Source organism: Cricetulus griseus, chromosome 5 (genome assembly GCF_003668045.3).
Source record: "Cricetulus griseus strain 17A/GY chromosome 5, alternate assembly CriGri-PICRH-1.0, whole genome shotgun sequence".
In the NCBI taxonomy this organism is placed as follows: domain Eukaryota; kingdom Metazoa; phylum Chordata; class Mammalia; order Rodentia; family Cricetidae; genus Cricetulus; species Cricetulus griseus.
Window position 1 is genome coordinate 105,096,642 of NC_048598.1, and position 21,857 is coordinate 105,118,498.

Here is a 21,857-nt window from a genome sequence, read left to right on the forward strand (position 1 = left end):
GACTTGACTAATAGCCAGGCCAAGCTATTAAATAAGGGGGAAAAAAAACAATAAAAACAAGCCAGGCTGGCTTACACCTGAAATTCCAACAGAAGTCTGAGGCAGGAGAATCACAGTGAGTTTGAGGACCGCCTCAGCTACCATGTGAGACCGTCTCAAACAAAACAAAACAAATCTTGCCAGGGTGGGCATGGGGGAGTTCAAGTCAGTTCATAATTTGAATCTCCCACAAATCAGAAAAAAAACTTAGAAGACTGATATAACAAATATAAATATGTACTTTCAAAAACAAAAATATAATAATCATAGCAACATTTTAGATGTGAAACATATAGTTACCCCCATGGAAGTAGAGAATTCAAGGACTACAAGAGCTGGCAAATTCTTGTCTCCTTTACAAAGTGGTTTGTAGTATTGTATATAACTTGTGCATGTTCTCCTGAATATATTAAGTCTTCACTAGACTGTTCATGATATCTTCCACAATATAAATAGTGTTATACTGAGTTGTTCATAGAATAATAACAAAGAGAAAAGTCTACAAGTTCAGTTCATATGCAAACTTTCTCCCCAATAGCCATTACAGAAGGAAGAGCAAACTAACTCAAAACAAAGAGACGAGAGGGAAATAATAAATATCAGAAAACAGTCAAATAGAGAACATGCACACAAAGTCAGTGAAAGCAAAAAGTGGTCTTCAAAAAGAACAACAAATTGATAAGCCTTTAGCTAAACTGACCAAGCTTTGAAAAAACAAGGTTTATATCTATAAAGCCTGGAATAATATAGAGAATATGACTTTTGAATTAAAATGAGTCACAAGAGAATACAGTGAATAATTAAATAACAACAAACAGTTAACTGTATGTTAAGGTTACCTAAATACCTAGTCAAGCATAATGGTCCATGGCTATAATCCCAACACTCAAGCCAAGGCAGTATGAGGTTAGCCCAGACTACTTAATGTCACCTTGTGTTTAAAACAATGGGAAAGAAGAAAAGAATTCCTAGAATGGTTTGGAGTCCTAGAATCGACTCAAGAAAAACAAATTTCTGTTGTTACTGCTGGTGATGATCTCAGGGAATTAGAGGCATGCCTGAAGAGAAGTCAAGGCCCAAGTGTCTTCACTGGTAAAAGTAACTAAACAGTTAAAGAAGAATTAATAACAAAATTTTCACAAACTTGTTCAAAAAGTAGAAAACATTTCCCAACATGTCCTCTGAAGCCAGGATTATCTTTGTGTACAAACTAGGTAAAAACATTACAAGAAAACCAAGCTAACATCTATTATGAAAAAAGCGCAAAATTCCTCAACAAAATTCTGCCCAACTGAATCCAGGAATATGTAGGAAGGATTATATAGCATGACCAAGTAGGATTAATCCTGGGAGTACAAGTTTGTCTTTAAAACCTAGAATCAACATACTGTATCAGTAGAATAAAAGACTACATGATCTTCTAAATAAACACAGAGAAAGCATTGGCCGAAACTCAACATTCATCTGTGATGAAAAACATTCACTAAAACAGGCAAAGAAGTGAACTTTTCAACCAGTTTTGCATATATGAAGGAAAAGTAAAGACAAAAGCGAAACCCCACAGTGTACATAGTATTTAGTGATGAAAGGCCCAATGCTTCTCTCCTAAAATCAGGAACATGAAATGAGTATCCATGTTTGCTACTTTGTTCTACACTGTAGGATGGGAAAGTTCACAAAAGGCCTATAGATTGCAAAGTAGGAAGAAAACCTCTTAAGATGATATCATCTTATAAAACCCTAAGGCATTCTTTAAAAATATTAGAATCAATAAACAAGTTAAATAAAGTTGCAGGATATAAAAGCAGCATACAACTAAATTTTGATATTATTTCAGTGAACAGCTTAGAAAGTAAATTAAGAGAATAATTCCATTTAACTTAGACTAAAAAGAATAAAACATTTGGCAATAAAGACGTGTAAAATAACACATTGTTGAAAGGATGAAAGTGACCTCAGTAAATGGAAAAATATAATATCTTCATGGAATGTTAGGGGTGGCAGTATTTCTAGATGATCAGATTTAGTATCCATCTATCTGTTCTTAAAACTTCAGTCGTGTCTTTAGAATTAACAAGGTGTTCTCAGTGTTCAGGTAGAAATTTAAGGGGCTGAAGAGAACTGCAGGAGGTTTGAAAAAAGAACAAAGATAGAAGATTCACTTCTTGATTCCAAAATGTATTGTAAGCCAGGCCCACACCTGTATACCTGCTACTTGAGAGACAGGGAAGAGGGGTGCTTGGGCCTAGGAATTGAAGGCCAGCCTGTTCAAAGACTTCAAAAAAAAAAAAAAAAACCTGTAATACTATTCTGGTTGTAAAAATATGACTTCAGTGTAAGGATAGATGTGGTGATATTTTGTTTGTGATCTAATAAATAAAGCTTGTCTGAAAATCAGAGTGTGGAGATAGCCACACTAGTTAGCCATAGATGATAGGGACTGGTGGCACACATCTTTAATCCCAGCACTCCAGAGGCAGAGGCAGGCAGATCTCTGTTAGTTCAAGGCCACCCTTGGCTACATGAGATTGATCTAGTCTAAAAGAAGAAACAAAGCCAGGCAGTAGTAGTTCACATCTTTAATCCCAGTACTTTGGAGTCATATGCTTTTAACCCCAGCACTAGGGAGATGGTGATAGGAGAGAGATGGCTTGATGGAGAGAGGAATATAAGGCAGGGGGAGACAGGAGCTCATGGCATTCAGTCTAAGGATTCTTAGGGACAGGATTGATGCTTTGGTCTGAGGATTCAGTAGAGGTAAGATCTAGTGGCTGGTTGCTCTGCTTCTCTGACCTTTCAGTGTTTACCTTGATATCTGACCCTGGGTTTTTATTATTAAGACCTATTAGAACTTGTGCTACAGATAGACATATAATTGATGTGGTCAGTGGAATAGAACAGAGAGTCCAGAAATCCTCACATGTACAGTTAACTGGCTTTTCAGCAATAATGACAACGCTGAACAGTTTTTCAACTAATGGTCTGGAACAACTGGATAGCTATGTGCTTAAGTATGAAGTTGGGCCATACCTCACAACATAAACACAAGTTAACTCTATACTAAATGGATCAAAAACTAAAGGTCAGACATAAAACTATAAAAGTCTTAGACAAAAACATTGGTAAATTTTTGTGGCATTGATTTCTGTAATAATTTCTTACATGTGGCATTGGAATTTCTGGGACTTGGGGGGCAATTAAATCGATTAGGGTAGAAACTTCACAAGTCTGAATAAACAAAATCACTGAATTTTGTACATGAAGTGCGTGAGTTCATGGTATATTAACTGTATCTCAAAACAGTGAGAGTGAAAACTAATATGTACTTCACAGCAGAAGATGTAGAAATGTTCAGTGGGTCTTTTAATCATGGTAAATAACACTACATATTCAGAAAATGGCAATTGTAACTGTGAGATATGCTACATGCCAAACAGAACCAAGACTGAGGATGGCAATTGGTCGGCCTCTAGAGTCTCACTAGCTTCTATTTTGTCTGTTTTTGATTACAGCACCTTAGTGTTTTTTGTCGGCTTAGTGGCTGCACATGAATCTACTGATATTTTCATTGGCTGCCACCCCCAGCCCCCCAACCACTCAGACTTCGAGCCGGATGTGATATGTAGGTTCTGTTTATAAATAAGACTCAGAAGTCAAAGGCTGAGGTGAAAATCTGCTAGCTCAAAGAGGCTGAATAGCAGCTAGTTGACCTTGCTTTTGACTAGAGATGCTGGTGAAAAAGACAGATCTCCTCTTCCCTCTTCCCAAAACCAAGAGAACTCAAATTCTAGTCCCTGCCCTTTCCTTCCTATGTGTCTTCTTTATCCAAATTGCTGGCTTCTGTATGGCCAATTCCAGTCAGCTAGTCACAGGCTCTGTCCCCTGAAACAAGGTATAACTTTATTGGGCAGTCTCAGGGGTATCAGAGTGTGATCAAAATATCTCACAACAGCTCTTACTGTAATTTCTGTGTTAAGAGTTACTTGGCTGCCTCAGTTTTCTGCATTACCACTGGAAGCCTGGATAGATGATTGGATAGAATTGCCTGTAAAGTATGTAACATATGCCTATAAAAATACTGATTTTTATGAATATCTGAACAATCTATACCAGAAGTAGGAAAATAGATAACTTGATGTATTAAGCTTATGTTCTTGGATTTATAGTTTCTTTTTCTTGAGTCTCCTCAGCAATGGGAAAGCATATCCTGTATCCTGGTTCTTTAATAGATAAAGAATTGGAGACCAGTGACTTAATTTGCTTATAACTAGACAACCCATGTCTAGTTTGGGTCTCTGTTACAAAGCTCTTTCCTCTAAATGTGTCACACTGTCTATGAGACAGAAATATGTTGGAGGTTTTTTTGTTTCGGTTTTGTTTTACACTGGACTGACTTTTTGGGATTTAATGATCATTTTCAGAGAGAGGAACTGTCCTTGAGGGGACAAGAGAATATATGGTAAAGGAGTATGAGCAGACTTCATGATACATAGAAAGATGCCAGAATGAAACCCATTATTTTGTATGCTGACTATAAATAACAGAAGGCAAAGATACATCTATGAATCAGCAATAAAAATTAATTTTTATTAAATTTAAAAAAATCTATTGAGTGCTGCATGCAGGCATTTGTGGTGGTTGAAATGTGGTGACTGTATTGGTCCTGATGCTTAAAATTGCGGAGAGGAGAGTACAACTAACACTAGGAATATAACAATGATTACATTGGTAAAAAGTCTTTAGTACTGTGTTGATAACTTGAGGAAGAGGGTGACTCTGTTGAAGTTGGCCATAGAAGATGAAATGGTTGAATTGCACATTGAGACTATGTGGGAATTTGACCATTTATATATAGGTGTTATTTCTGTTCTGTGACTACGTAAATTTAGACTGCAGTAAATAACTACTTAAAATAGAAAAATCCATTGTTCATTTATAGGAATGCTGTGTTCCTTATGCCTTTTAAATCATTAGCTTTGTGTTCAGATAAATTAAAAAACGCTTGGCAAAATATAGAAGCCTTAGAAAACAAATGTTTTTTGTGGTTAGTCTCTAATGAAATTAGAGTTTAATTTTTTAAAAAAAGTTACTGTCATATGCAGTTTTAAACATTTTATAATATTAATCTGTTATTACCTAAATTCACCCATATTCAGGTCTTCAAGTAATATCTTAATACTAATGATTAATATTTCTTTTTCCCCCAATTAGGTGATTCCCCTTTTTTACTTCATTTTGTCTCCTCTTTCATTATTTCTCTTGTGATAATAGAACAAATTGAAGAAAAATGGAATCTTTGGGTTTTGAATACTTCATTCAGCCATGTTGTGCTGCTTTTATTCCATAGTCTTTTTTTTTTTTTTCACTCCATGCTGTGTGAAACCATAAGAATGTTGCCTGCTACCTAACAATACATTCCTTTAAAGTGTGCCCAGACAGTTCTGGAAAATAGAGAATCTATTCACAGATCTTAAAACTAATGATTGCATGTGGCAAGATAGGATTTTGCTTGTGTTTTGTTTGGGATTTGTGTGGCATTTGGTGGGGGGATTGGTTTGGTTATCATGTGGCTGATGTTTGATACTCTGAGTTACACACTGGTGACAGAGGTCTCTGATATGCTGTCTTTGGAAGAGTATTCTTAAATCTGGATGGATTTTGGTCATAATTTTAATGGTGGTACTCTTTGCATGTTAATCTGACTGGTTTAGAATAAACATTGTGTTGGGAAATTGTATGACAATATGAAACCAATAATATTTGCTATGAGACTGTCATAATATTGAAGTCTCATAAACATAAATTAGCGGTTAACACAAGGTAATTAAAAGGAGTTATTTCCTTTCATTTATGAATGCAAGTCAAAGAAAGAAAAAATATATTTCATTTTTAGATTATATAAATGGTGGAGAACTTTTTACTCATCTTTCTCAAAGAGAGCGTTTCACAGAGCACGAAGTGCAGATCTATGTTGGAGAGATCGTGCTTGCCCTGGAACACCTGCACAAGGTAAGGTGCTTCATCTTTGGAGTTTGCTTTTGAACAGTCTGTTAACTGCGGTGTTGATGGACCTAACAAGTTGATGTTTTCACAGGTTGTCTTGGGGGTTGTGAATGTTACTGTGTTCTTAGTTTCATAGTTCCTTTTGAAAATGTTTACTTTTTGCTGGACATGGTGCAGCATTCCTATAATCCCAGCACTTGGGAAGCTGAGGCAGGAAGATCATGAACTAAAGGCCAAACTGAGTTACAAAGTGAGAACCCCACCTCAATAAATGAACAGAAAATAAAGTCTTGTCTATTGTGTTTTGAAACATCAAACAAACAAACAAAAGAACCTGAGGCTTTTTTTACTTTTTTGTTGGTCTTCATGAAAAAAAAAAAAACACCCAGGATTTTGTTTATTATAAAATACCATCAAAATAAAAGCTGTTGGTTGTTAATGAAACCCCAAGTTGTAAAATGTATTTTCTTAATTGTGACTCACTCCATGGCACAATCCATCTGTCTGTTCTCAGAGGGCACTTCCTGCTTTTGCTACTGGTTCTGAGTTACTTCCCTCCCTCCTACATTAACTTGCTTCTGTACCCGCCCTGCTCTGTTCCTCCTCATTGCCTCCAAGTGGTGTGAGCTCAGACAGGGAAACATTTACCTGGACATTGTATCTATGATCCTGTTGGAACTCTGTACAAATCAGTTTAAACTTGTGTTATTGCAGATATTCTTAACCTTGATTCATGAAATTTTGACTTATTTAAGTTATTGAAGAAGAGGCAGTTTCTGTATTGTCTCAGTGTGTATGGTTTTTGTCAGAAGGAGAAAATGCTAATTTATATCAAAGTCATTAGAGTCCCTAAGTTTCAACAATTCAGATATGAAGCTACTCTTTGTCATCCCTCCCTTAGCTTAGTTTGATAAACAGATTAAAGTATAAGTATGCAACACAGAAAAAAAGAGGTGAGAATTGAAGCAAAATGGCAAGGAAGACATCTTAAAGGGGCAGGAAGTTTTGATCAGAAATTGAGTCAAAGGTGGAGACAACAGATGAGAAAGATTGAGAAAAGATTCTGGAAGATACAAGGAAATGAGGCAGAGTCAAGAAACTATAGGTCTAGCCCAGAGCAGAGACAAGTCCTGACAGAAATGCCTGTCCTGACAGGTGGAGGAAGACAGTTAAATTTTTAGAAAAAAGTCCAGCATCTGGGAGATGTAGGGATCAGGTTGTGATTGGAGATCAGCCTGGTTTTACATAGAGAGACCCTGCCACAAATGAAGAGGGAATAAAGATGTCTGAGAAGCAGGAAGAGAAGAGAGAAGAGCACGGGAACAGTAAATGACCATATGTGATGCTTTTGATAGAATTCTCACTGTGGTGACAAGCTTCATGCCTGTGCTTACTTTTTGTGATATGACTTACTTTAAACATCTTTATATCAGAAATACTACTATTCAGAATAAGCTACAAAGCCCTAGAAACTTACAATTAAATATAATGTTTTAAAATATAAAAATGACAGTAAAATTCACTATAAGCACCAAAATAAAAACAAAACATAAAGCCAAATGGTTAAGCTAGAAAACACAGTCTATAATTTATATAATACTTTAGTTCAGTTCATTTTGTTCTAGTAGAGGAAAATTCCATGTTCATTATTACTAAACTAATAAGAAACATGGATAATGAGAACACAATGAATCTGGGAATAAATGTGATGGATATGCAATGAAAGCACTATAGCAAATGATTTCTCAGCTGTCTTACCTTAAAAATACACATACCCAAAGCAAGCAATATTATTTGATAGAGATACTAGCACTGATTCTTATAGGAGAAGATAAAATTACAAATTTATTTGGAAGTGTTGAAGTACATTGGATAGTAAATAATTTGTCTCTAAAACTCCTTCCCAAGGAGGTTATTTAAGTGCAAAGTGCCTCTGGTTTTTAAGTAAATTCAATGCTTCAAGTCAAATGTCTGTTCAGTACACACTCTTAAGTGTTTCCTTCCTATCTTTCTTGTAAACCACTGAAGCTTTCATAGGAAAACTGCCCACTGTTTTGTTTTGGTTTTTGGTGTGTGTGTGTGTGTGTGTGTGTGTGTGTGTGTGTGTGTGTGTGTGTGTGTGTGTGTTTGAGGGTGTTACAATTTTTACTTCAGCTTTGAGAGATTATTAGCAATCTGCTTTTTCCTGTATTTGACATTGAGGAAAACAATATTTCAAAGAATCAAATCACTTAATCCATGCTGATATAACTGAAAATATGAAGTAGAAAATTGAGGTGTGTCAGACACCTCTTAGATTTGTGTTATATAGTTGAAATGTCTTTACTATACTGCTTACATGAAAAATAAATGAGAGAGGCATACAGTCTTGAACTGTGTAACATTTCACTCAGTGATGGGCCATACATTCAACAGGGATCCCATAAGATTGCAGTAGAGCTGAAAAATTCCTGTCACTTTTGTTTATGGAGCTGTCAAAATGCTATACTTGACTTCATCCCTGTTTATTTGTTGCTGGTGTAAATAAACCAGCTGTGCTACACTCATGTAATAACCCAACACATATCATTATGTACAGCGGAGTAAAACCTGGTAATGGTCAAAAGTCAAACATACTTCTGGTTTATATATTTAATATATATTTTAACCATCATTTTAGGAGGTTTACTATAAGACAGTTTACTGTGTTTCAAAGGCAGCAGCTTGTTTACTCTGTTGTCAATTTTACTTGATTTGCCCATTTGCTGTTTTGTTCACTGTGGCCTCAGGAGGAATAGGATACATATACTCTTTCACTACACTCCCAAGGTTTGTGTAAGTTCTCTCCATGATGCTTGTACAATTGAAATCATCTAACAATATACTTCAAGAACATAACCTTGTTGTAAAACAATACATGACTGTATAAATGTTATTTAATGATTTGCTTTGCTGATTTAGAACTAAACATCAAAATTTACCTGTGCTCTTTAACCTTTATGTTTAAGAGCTTATTATTTAAAGAGTCTTTATTAATTACCTGTCTGACACATTGCATAATACAGGATACTAGATAAGTGCAAAAACTCTGAAAAAGCACAGAGTGTAAATATATTAAGGTAAATGGTAAATGGTAAGTACATAGTTTAAAAACAGAAATGATCAGCATTGGATATAGTTCCTTAGGATGATTTGCTGAAGCCATTACAGAGTTGTGGGCAAGAATTGGTCAACAAGGACCATGAAGATAATTTGGAATGAGTGTGAAATAAGGAGAATGGAGACAGAAAGAGGCAATAGTCAACAGGGAAACCCTGAAGAACCTGGTTCCAGGGAGAGACCCTTGTCACACATTTGGAGAGCTTTGGGAAAGCCAGCACTTGAGCCCCAAGATGGAGCATTTGCTCTCAGAGTTGCTAAGAGCCTCAGAATCCTGAAGAGGAACCTCCTCAAAGGTAGAAAAACGCTCCCTTAATTGATTTGGAAATTATCTTAAAATGCATTTTGTTTTGTTTTGTTTTTACAGTTGGGGATAATATACCGTGACATTAAGCTTGAAAATATTCTGCTTGATTCTAATGGACATGTGGTGCTGACAGATTTTGGTCTGAGTAAGGAGTTTGTGGCTGATGAAGTGAGTATTATATTTTAATTTAAAGTTAGTAATAGAATGTAAACAAGGATGAAAATTTATTTAGCAATAAATATTTAATAAGGCAGTAGTACCATATGGGTTACAGATTTTTGTTCAGATTTTTCAAAGGAACTTTTTGATATAAACGGACTGTTGAGATTTTTAGTTTAAAATCACCATGAAACCATCCTATTAGAATCACAGTAAACCTTTCAAGGATATATCGGACTTCTCCACTTTGACATGGCACACATAACTTCTCCATAAAATGTGCCAGATACAACTAATATCTAAAATAACTCTTTTTACCCTTTAGGAGACTGGATTGGGTGGGGATCAAAAAGAATCCAAAGTGAAACTCATCTAGTTTACATTGTAATTGCCAGCTAAGACCTGCTGCAATGACCCTTAGAGTTCCCTGGGAAGGATGACAAGACCTACCAAACTAATGCTTTAATAATCTTGCTGGGCTGTGCTCAAAGTGAACTAAAACGTAGTAGCAGATATGCTCATTGTAGATATAAACCGATGGTCCCACATTCACAGTGTTAGTTAAGGACTGTTTAATATCACAGATGCTTCCAATTGCATTTAAAGCTATATGTCTACTAATTGTAATCAAGTGTTATTTTTATGTAGGAGTTACAGTAAACTTGTGTTTTCAAGTACTAATTATTCAAAAGAACTGTATGTTTGGGGGGTCAGTCTTGTTTCTATCCAGGAAATTATTGGTGTAGAATATAGAATCTTAGAGTTTTGTAGCTGGGCGTTGGTGGCCCATGCCTTTAATCCCAGCACTCAGGAGGCAGGGACAGATGGATCTCTGTGACTTTGAGGCCAGCCTGATCTACAAAGCAAGTTCCAGGACAACTAGAGCTGTTACACAGAGAAACCCTGTCTAGAAAAACAAAAACAACAGCAGATAAGAGTTTTGTAATACAGGACTTGACTGAATAAAACGCATCATCATTATTATGTTCCAAATTAAGTATAGGTTGAATAGCCCTAACCCAAAAATTTTGAGTGCCAACATAATGTCACAAATGAAAAATGCCATACCTGCCATCCTATAATGTACCAAACATTACACAAACACACAACATAGTTTATTTAGTATCCCTGAGGATCGGGAAATTCTATCAATTGCGATACATCTTTTGCATGAATGCCCAGGTTCCCAGTGCAGACTAGAAGGTAGTAAGGCCATACATGCAGCTTCATGTACAAGAACAGGTTCTTGATAAACCCCTGCATCTGCAGCCAAGGCCTGTGTACATTTTATTAATTTTGACTTAGCCTCTACTGTGTAGTGTAAAGATATGTTGGAAAAGCAGAGGGGCTATTCATCCTCATATGGTAAGTGCTAAGAAAAAGAGGAAGCATTTAAGTTTATGTCTAACACAGACAAACAGGCTGCTGGAGAAGCTGCACAACAGTGCTCGTGTGAATGGCTCATTGAAGAGCATTGTGTAGGAATGGCGGTTGTATCAAACCTAAGGAAACAGAAGGAGGAACTGTTAAGATTTAAAGTAATAAGTAGAAGTTGATGAAAAATAGAAAAATGGTATAGCAAGGTGCCTTATGAATAAAAGGACCAGCTACCAAGCCTGACAACCTGAGTTTGATTCCTAGGACTTACATAGTGGAAGGAGGCAATCAATTCCCTCAAGTTGTCCTCTGACTTGGTGACACACACACACACACACACACACACACACACACACACACACACACACACACACACACTAAATAAAAACATAAAAGAATGTTGAGCAAGTAGCTCTTTTACTGTCACAGTGAACTCAAGACACTTCACAGTGTAATGATTGAGCAAACAATGTTGTATCATGATGAACTAAAATTGAAAGTAACTATAAATATTCAATAAGCTTGTTGCAAGACAGTTTTAAATTTTAAGATTCATAGTTATATCTAGGTCTGGTGGCTCAGGCTTATAATCCTGTCTCCTTGGGAGGCTGAAGCAGGAGGATCTCAGGTTCCAGCCTACCTAGACAACAGAGTGACTTCAAGAGCAGACCAGGCAACTTACTGTTGAGTCTTGTTTCAAAGTAAAAGGTAAACAGGGTTGAAAATAGAGCTCTGTGGTAGAGTGCCTGTCTAGTGTGTACAAGGACCTGTAATTGAGCCATAGTATGATAGACATATGGATGGTAGATGATAGGTAAGTAGGTAGATGGTAGGTAGGTAGGTAGGTAGGTAGGTAGGTAGGTAGGTAGATAGATAGATAATTAAGCAGTAGAAAAATTCCATCCCATATTTGCCAAGATCATTACTGAGAAAATCTGATGCTTGAACAAGTTCGTAATACTGATGAAATATAACCCTTTAACATTATTGCCCCGAAAGTCACTGTCCACCCAGCCCATGATACAGCTCCCAGAGGAATTCAAAGTACCTCACTAGACTGTCAAAGGGTCCTTGGCATGTAGTGTGTGAGCTGTCACCTGACAGACCTAATGATTGATTGCTTTCTTCTCTCTCCATGGATGCACACATCCATTTGCTCATTCACTCTGTGTTTGTTGAGGGCCTTTCTATATGCTAAATATTAGGGTAAATACAAAGCTGAAAAGAATCACTTGCTGCATACTTACAGGCCCATGTGGCTGATCATTTAGCAATAGGAGAAAACATATCACCTCCCTGGAGAATAGTGAAATGTTGGGACCCATAACAAAACTAAGCAAAAACACCAAAAATCAAAGCTAGTCAGAATTAGGGAATCTTGGATAGAATAAATGATAGACCAGCAGATGTCCTGTGTGACAGAAGCAGCCAGCTCTTCTCTTATGAGCAAAGAAAGGCCCTGTGTTTTCTGCTGGACAGGTCAAACACCACCCCCTAAGAGAATGCCAGCACTTGGTTATTTAGGCGCAAAAATGTTTGATTCGGGGAAAAAGCAGAGAACTAAGTCATTGATAAGTTAATTTTTTTCACTGACCACAGCCAACTGTATTTTGACAGAACATCACACTGTTGGGTTCTTTTAGCTCATTCTTTCTCTTTGCTTTAAAGGTTATACTGTCAGGCTAGACTTCAGCTTTTACTCTCAGGGGTCAGATAAGAATTTTTTCTGAAGTCTCCTACAACTTGATCTCATGGCCTTTTTGTCCCCAGTTCCACCCAGCACCTGTTTAGTAAGTAAGTGCCCTGACCCAGACCCTTCCCTTTAATAGATACCCTTGAGACTGTTTGGGTTAGTGTTTCTTTCCAGGTTCCCTTTTGGTGTGTGTGTCAGCCTAAGTCACCTATACCAAAGCATAGTCTTTGTAGGAGCTAGTGAATTGTTTACCCTATCCCTTTAGCCCGAGTGTCTTATCTGTAAGTGTCTATCTCATCTTACACTCTCCCATTTACACTTTGGTCTCACTGTCATCATTTAAGCATGCCTAGTAGCTTCAGTTTTAAATTTTTAAAAAGGGAGATAATGGACAAATGGACTGACTTAAAAAAAAAATGCTGGGGTGGCCCATCTTCTCTCTAGCTATTTTGCTCTTGTTCTCTGTCCATGTCTGTATATTGCCTCTACTTACAAACACATCAGCACTCCTGATTCTGTTCCAGTTTGTCTTACACCTTCCTACCAATTGGCTGACGCTGTCTAGCTGGTATCACTCTGTTTTTAGTGTGTTCACTTCCTTATATGCCCAATAGTATTGAACAATAAGTTACCTTTTACCTTGGAGCTGGGACACCACCGTTGCCTGACTTACTCTCACTTTCTTCTGTAGGCTCTTCCTCCACTATCTGAGGCTTCTTCATAGTTCAGTGTCAGGTCTTGTTAGCTTGTCCTCTCTCTTCATATGTCATACATGTTTAAATATATACTGCTAACCTGATCTCTCCTCTGGGCTCAAACTTTTCAATATTCCTGTAGTGTTGTGTTTATTTGATTCCTCCTAATGGCATCTCAAACTCCTCATGGCCAAAATTGAACAGACAGTCTCTCAACCAGGTCTGCTTTTGTTTCAATATCTGTAAATTCTGGTCTCACTTAATCTGGAAAATGTACTTACATTTAATTTTCAGCGACATACTTTTTATGTATGTTTGATGTATTCTGGTCAACTCTTTATTTTCAAATGATATCAAGAAACTCCTATATATTAAGAATTAAAATGGACCCTAGAAACAGGATGGTGGCCTTAACAAATCATGAACATATGTTTTAGAGGTATTTGTTAAATATCATACATGATTATTTCTAGATAGATGTTGCTGATCTGAATTATATACAAAATCAATTTTATTTTGGTAACTAAATATATTTTATGATAATGTATCCTTTGTACAGTTTGATACTTTTACTGGCATGTTCTTTTCCTGAACTATAAAATTGGTAAAATTTGTAAATTGGTAAAAATTGAGATTCTGAAAGTAAAAGAAAGTTCCTACAGATGAGGATATGTCTTCCACAAGAGTAGCTATGGTAGTTAAGAAATGTTTGTTGGGCTGAGCAGTGGTGATGCATGCCTTTAATCCCAGCACTCAGGAGGCAGAGGCAGGCAACAACAACAACAAAAGAAATGTTTGTTGAGAGCTGTTGAAATGGATCAGTAGTTAGGAGTATTGGTACTCTTCCAGAGGACCTAGGTTCTATCTACAGGAGCACATAGTAGCTCACAACTGTCTATATCTCCAGATCCTGGGGATCTGATGGCCTCTTCTGGCTTCTGTGGGCATAAAGGAACACACAAGGTATACACATACAAACAGGAAAAACATCCATACATATGAAATTGAAAAATCAATAAATCTTTTAAAAAAAGAAATGTTTGTTGAGTTAAACAGTTTGCTATATATTGCATATGTAATTCTAATGTGGAATAAGACAGTTAAAATAGGATAAAGTGAAGATAATGAATAACTTCGACAAAATTGTCTTTTTATTCATAAACAGTGAAATAATGTTGAAAATTATATGTTCATGTGTTACTCTTCTCTATATAAATATTGTGTTTAAAATTTTTCATAACAATCAAGAATTCCCAGGTAGACAAAATTGTAAGTTTTAGTCAAGGAAAATAAATCTTAAACACTTAAACATGTGATAGCTAAGTTATAGCCCACTGCTGTTGTATCTATACTTAAAAGGAAAAGACCCATAAAACATGATTTTAAAAATTAGTGGAGGCTGGAGAGATAACTTAGTGGTTAAGATCACTGACTGCTCTTCCAGAGGAACTGGGTTCACTTTCCAGCACCCACGTAGAAGCTTGCAACTGTCTATAACTCAAGTAATAGGGGATCTGATACCTTCACACCAGTGTACACAAAATAAAGTTAAATAAAAAATTATAAAAAGTGAACATTTGAACCTTTGGTAAATCTAGGTACAGGGAGTCATTATATTGTGTTGAAGATGGGATCTTTTTAGCAATATAATGTTTGGAAAGCCACTTAGTTATTAATCCTACTGAATCCTAATTTCTTCATCTGTAACATAATAGTTAGCTACTTATAGGATTATCATACCAATATAATATGCTTTCTCATGCAAATGTGTTTTGAAACATATCAATTTCTGTTTAAAAGTATACTATTAAGATTTCAGATTATTATGAGCAAAGTTAAAATATACACAAGAATCTTGTTATTCCTTTATTTTTATTTATAAGTACATCTTTCTCTAAAACATGACTATTTAATAATGTACTTTCAGGTTTTTGGTTATTATAATGTATATATTTCAAGATAGCTAGGCACATTAGTTACTTTTCTGTTGCTCTGATAAAGCACCGTAAATGAAAGCAAGTTGCGAGATAAGTAGTTTATTTTTGGCTTATCATTCCTGAAGGGTGAGTCTATCATGGCAAGGAGGCATGGTAGCAGCAGACATGGCAGCTGGAGCAGGAAGCCAAGAGTTCACACCCTTTACTGAAAATGCGAAGCAGAGAAAGCAAACGGAAGTAGGGCGAGGTTTTCAATTCTCAAAGCTCACTCTCAGTGACATACTTCTGCCAGCAAGGGCATTTCTTCTAAACTTCCTCAAACAGCATCACCAACTAGGGACCAAATGTTAAAATACCAGAACCTATGGGGGACATTCTCATTCACAACCATCATACTGGATAAGAGTCAGGATCCACACAAGTATTTTTGCATTCAGAATCATGTAATAACTCTCAATGGCAGTTTGTGATTACCTTGATCTGTCTCCTGTCTTGATTGATTTGTAGTGACATGTATTCATGATTGGTTTTCACTTGCATATGCTGCTGGAAAGCCTACTAGGACTCTCTTAATTATTCCTGTCACTCATTTGCCAAAACAAGTGACTGTGGATAATTACTCTTAGTAAGCATTGGACTGGGGGTGCTGGGGACAGAAGAGTATTAGAATTCCAAGTATTCATCAGTGGCTTCAATTTGTTCTTAACTTAACAATCATTAAAATTGGGCCAGTGAGGTGACTCAGTATGTAAAGGCACTTGAGTTTGATTTGTGGGATGCATATGGTAGAAAGAGAAAACTGACTCTACAGAATTGTTCCCTGACCTCCACATACATAAGCAAACAAAAACAGACAAAAGATATTATAAAATGTTTTAGTGCTGTCATATTTAACAGTAGACATTTGTAAATCGGAGCAGATCTTTGGTCTCTTCCTGAGAGCAGAGACAAGATGGCCTCACAGTTCCCTTTTACTTTTTCTTGTAGCAGACATTACTGGTTCTGGTAAGCTTACTCAGGATAGTGTTTCATTTCTTTTCTTTGCTTCTTTGCTTCCCTCCCTCCCTCCCTCCTTCTTTCTTTAAGGCAAATTCAATGTAAACAATACATCAGCAAGCAGGGAGAACTCTTGTGTTGGTGATATCCTGATCACTTTTGAATTAACATCATTTTCCTAGAAACTTCCAAGTGTTGAATATTCCATTTGTTCAGATAATGTTAAATATTTTTATTTACTTGAAAAATATTTAACTGTCAGTCTTGTCTATTTTCCTTTCTCTTTTGGCTTTTATTCTGATGGATAGCTATTGGAGGCCAAGCAGGTGTCCCTGAGAGTAGGCTTGCTACTGCCTTGGGGATGACAGGAGTCATTCCCAGCATGCCCACCATCCCCATGATGTGTCCACTAGAGAGCCACTGGTCACAGCAGGAATGGAAGAAGTACATCTGTCAGGATAGGATTATCTTCTTTCTTTTCTGAGGACACTACCTTTCCAATACTGCAACATTCTAGTATAGTTCCTCATGCTGTGGTGACCCCCAATCATAAAATTATTTTATTGCTACTTTATAACTAATTTTGCTACTGTTATGAATCATAATGTAATTTTTTTTGAGATGGAGGAGTGCCAAAGAGGTCATGACCCACAGATTGAGAACCTCTGCACTGGGGATATTTAAGAGAATTTACTCTGGTACAATAAGATTGGAAATATATGATTACTGTTGGTATTTTATAAATTTTCTTTATTTAAAACATTGGTTTTTTTTAATTTTTGGCAGTTTTACTGTTTTTGTCAGTCATCCCCCTCCCACAACTCCCAGGCCCTTCCTTATCTCCGTACTTATCTAATTTCACGTTCTGTCTCGCTCCTTTTCTTTATTCTTCTTTCTCACCCCAACTCTTAAATCCATGGAGTCCAATTTGTATTGGCTGTCTATTCCTGGGCACGAGGCCTGCTCTGATAACATACCAGCTGTCACACCATTAAAGGCAATGCTTTTCTTCTCTCAGCATCAGTTAATGCAATAGCTCCTTGACAGGAGAAAGCCCTTGTGCGCTTCTCCCTCCTACATGCTAGGATTCTTTCTGGCTTAAGCTTTTCCAGGTCTTGTGCATACTGTCACCGTCACTGTGTTGTATATGAAGAAAAATACAATTTCTTTGAAATGATACACCCCCACCCCCTCTGGTTCCAGCAATCTTTTTTTTTTTTTTTTTGGTCAGGGCGTGGGGAGGGGAGGTTGGCTGACTTGGGACTTGATGTGCACATCAGACTGGCCTTGAATTCATAAGAGAACTGCCTGCCTTTATGTCCTGAGTGCTAAAATTAAAGATGTATACCACCACGCTCTTGGCTTTCTTATCTTCTTTCTGCTCCACCCTCCACATAGAGCCTTGAGGGGAGGGGTGTGGTATAGACATCCCATTTAGGGCCAAGCACTCCAAAGACCCCTATTCTCTTCATGTGGACAAGTTGTGGGTCTATGCGTTAATTGCCAACTACTGCAAGAAGCTTCTATGATTAAGGTTGAGTGAGGCATTCATTGATGGGTATAGTAACAAGTCATTAGGAATTGTTTTGTTGCTTTGTCCATTGAGCAAAATAATAGTGTGTTTCTTTCTACATTGTGTGTATATATGTGTGCATGTCTGGGACTTGATATGCATATGAAAGTCAGAGAGCAATATAAATATAATAGTATATGAACTCAGCATTCACAGTTTCAGTTATGAACATTTCCATTTTTTATGCATGTTCAGGACATATTGAATCAGTGTCTGCCATGATCCAAACATTGTTCAACCAAGGTGTGGAGACCTGATAGTGAGCCAAGGAGACAAAGCTTTCCCCTTAAACTGGGCAGCAGACAGTAACACAAGTAGTAATAGGTTGCACGGAATCAAATTCAGCAGGAAGGCGATGGAAGGATCAGGGCGTATAGGTTGTCCTGGAGGTGCTCTACCAAGAAGCTGGCATGGGAGAATAGGTGTGAAGGAAGTGAGAGTGGGCTCTGTGGGTGTCTTGGGAACTTGTTTCTAGGTGAGAGAGTTGGGCATTATTAAGGCCCGAGCGTTTGTGGAACAGTGAGGCAATGTGGGACGCATGGAACAAGTGACGAATAGAGTAGTGGAGGGTAAGGACATGTAACTTGGGAAGGATTACAAGGAAAGGGCAAGTAAGTAGCACGGCTTCTCTGTACACACCAGTAGTCACTAGCGAGTCTGAGTAGCATGACTTAAACAGAGCTGTTGTGCAATGTAATTCTGCTTGGCTTGAGTGGTAACTCACAGTGGAGCAGGAAATGAGTTGAGTTAAAGAAGCTCTGCAGTAGTCTTAGCAAAAGATATTGTTGCCTTGAGCCATGGGTAGTAGGGTGGAGTTTCAGAAGTAGATTTGGAGCTTATTCTGACAATAGGACTAGTGGAAATTTTATGAGTTAGATGTGGGATATGAGAGAACCCGAAGAATCTAGGATAGCTCTAAGGTTTTTTGCTAGAGCAACTGTAAGGGTGGGTGAACCGGTTCAGTACAGTAAGCCAAATCAGAATGACCCATGAGACATGAAAGCAAGTATCTGCTCACTATTATCAGTATGGGACTTGAGAGAAAGATCTGGATTAGGTACATACATTTGATAATTTCCAATTTTGTATATAAGGGAACAGCAAAAGAGTATGAAAAAGAAACTGGGAAGAAAAGAGACAGTCCTTTAAAGCCAAGTGGGAAATTGTCTCAAGCCAGAAATGATTAGCTGTCAGTTAGATTAAATAAAATGAGTACTGAAGGTTGAACACTAGCGCAATTGAAATCTTAGTTAAGAGAGAACAGAAGTTGACTTAAAATAGCATCTGTGTACAACTCAGGTACCTATGAAGAAAAGTGAGGTGAGTGGAGAGCACCACAGAGGATCAGGTAGACTTGAGAGAGGCTGAGTTCTATACCTAAAAATACGAGAAATTATCTGGGTGTGGTGAGTACAATCCAGAAGGACCATGAGTTCCTGGCCAGCCTGGAATATATAGTGAGTTTGAGGCCAGCTTTGGCTACAGAGTGAGAGACATAGGGAGGAGAAATAAGACATGTCACATGCCTGTTAGAATATCTCTTTATTCTAATGATACAGGGAGGGGAAAAAAGGAAAGGACTTAGAACAGTCTTTGAGGTTGAGATCAGCAAGTGCACAAGACAGTGTAGATCTTAGCCAGAGATGAAAGTGCCAGTCTTCAGGGTGAAGATGAATTAGTGGGCATAAGAATGTCTGGAGGCTTGGAGGTGGCTATGGAAGGTCTTTGTGATTGATTGCTTTCATTTTCTCACTGAGAATAGGGAAAGGAATTGAAATACTGAACATGTAAAATAAATGGATTGGAAAAAATGTCTGTTTTGTTGCTCAGCAGTTGGGGGGGGTCTAGTTAAGGTTAATGGTGAGTTTCAGATGAAATTGATCAAAGTGCTTGCATTTTTCTGAGTTTGCTATCAAGGTTTTGATACAATAAATTGCATTTGGAATAGTTTTACAGACTTTTTTTTTACATAAATGTTTACAAATTTCTGTAAAGTTGAATGAATGCATTTTCTTTTTCTTTTTTTTTTTTACTTAAAGGAAGAATGCATTTGCACAACTAGCATGGCCCATGTTGTTTTCTATTTTCATGATGTGTAGCCCAAATACTTACATAAACATATAAGTGTGTTTATACTTGAATTACTTTTGAATTAGTTTTAGTAAATTGTAATTTTATATAAAATACTACATTATGTCTAAAATTCTTTGGCCTCTATTTGTTCATAGAATTTTTATATATGTTTAATTTCTGTTATAACTCCTATAATGTTTCCTTTTAAATTACCAATATTTCAATTTGTCTTTTCACGTGTTTTCCCTTTCTTAGTCTTCTGTAAGACATGCTCTACTCAGTCCCTGGCTTTACTACTTCTTTCATTAGTTCTTTTGTTCCTTTTATTCTCTGTAAGTTTCTTCTGTGTTTTTTCCAAAGCTTCAAATTTTATAGTAATTTTACTGATAATTGGTTTTTCAAAATAACAAGTAAGAATTTTTAGAAACAGCCTTCAGCTAGCTCTCCTAAGCTCTGACTTCTATTATTTTTACTGTTTTAAAACTCCTAGTCATTTTTTTCTTTGGGTGATGCATGTATTATTTAGAAGTTAATTTTAAGACAATAAAGAAAGGAGTTACATAGTTGTTGCTTTCAGGTAAAATAAAACATGGCTTAGAATGTGGTATAGGGGGAGGAAGCTAGGAGAATGAGAAGAGGAGAAGAGGAGGGGTGCGGAGTACATGAGGGAGCAGAAAGGTTGAGTCAGGGGAAGAACAGAAGATAACAAGAATGGAGATACCATAATAGAGGGAGACATTTTAGGTTTACAGAGAAATCAGGCACTAGGGAAATGTCTGGAGATCTATAAAGATGACACCAGCTAACAATCTAAGCAACAGAGGAGTGGCTACCTTAAATGCCCTCCCCTGATAATGAGATTGATGACTGACTTATATGCCACCCAATAGCCCTCATCCAGCAGCTGGTGGAAGTAAAAGCAGACACCCACAACTAATCACCGAACTGAACTGGAATCCAGATGCAGAGAAGGACGAGTGAAGAGCAAAGGGGTCCAGACCAGACTGGTGAAACCCACAGAAACAGCTAACCTGAACATCAGGGAGCTCTTGTTCCCCAGACCGATAGCTGAGATACCACCAGCATGGGAGTGATGCAGACCCCAGGAACATGGGTTTCAGTGAGGAAACCTCGGAAATCTACGGGACCTACTGTAGTAGTTCAGTACTTATCTCTAGCATAGGTGTGGACTTTGGGAGCCCATTCCACATAGAGGAATACTCCCTGAACCAAGACACACGGGGGTGGGCCTAGGCCCTATCCCAGAGGATACGATAGACTGATGATACTCTATGGAAGGCCTCCCCATCCAGGGGGAGCAGAAAGGATATGTGATAGGTAGGGTTTTAGTTGGGGAGGGGTTGGTAGGGGAGGAGGAGAGGGAGAGGGAACTGGGATTGACATGTAAAACAATTTTGTTTCTAATTCAAATAAAAAAAAAAAGAATGTAGTATAGCTTCCTTGCCCTTATTGTTTATCCAATGCAGAGTGGTCAGCCCTGAAACCATATACACACAAACAACAAAAAACGGGTTCACTAGGTTGTATTTATATATATTTGTGCATATACATACATTATATGTAATAATAATAAAGAAAAAGAAGTTGTCAACTTAGAAGCGGGGAGATATGAGGGGTCTGGTGGGTATCTGGGAGGGGTTGAAAGGAAGAAACAGAATAGAAAGTGATAGGATTCTATTTATAGTAAAAAAACAAAGATTTTAAAATAAAACATGATTTGGTACTAATGAATACATATGTTTCATAAACTTTTAAAATCAAAGTTACAATTATCTAGTGTCTTAGAGAAGAAAATACAGATTTTGAGACTTAATTTGAAATCTTCTACATTTATTTATTGTACCTG

The 21,857-nt window shown here is 37.1% G+C and overlaps 1 protein-coding gene across 10 annotated transcripts in view; it reads left to right on the forward strand.

Moving 5' to 3' along the window:
- Nucleotides 1-21,857, forward strand: part of Rps6ka5 (ribosomal protein S6 kinase A5) — a 156,887-nt gene that overhangs the window by 83,198 nt on the left and 51,832 nt on the right. For 9 of the 10 annotated variants that reach the window (XM_027419112.2, XM_027419114.2, XM_027419113.2 and 6 more), the window contains 2 exons: nucleotides 5,933-6,048; nucleotides 9,548-9,655. In XM_027419112.2, the coding sequence (XP_027274913.1) occupies nucleotides 5,933-6,048; nucleotides 9,548-9,655 (224 nt within the window). Of the gene's footprint in view, nucleotides 1-5,932; nucleotides 6,049-9,545; nucleotides 9,656-21,857 lie in introns of those variants that run through there. The other variant, XM_027419122.2, reaches the window with a different exon arrangement.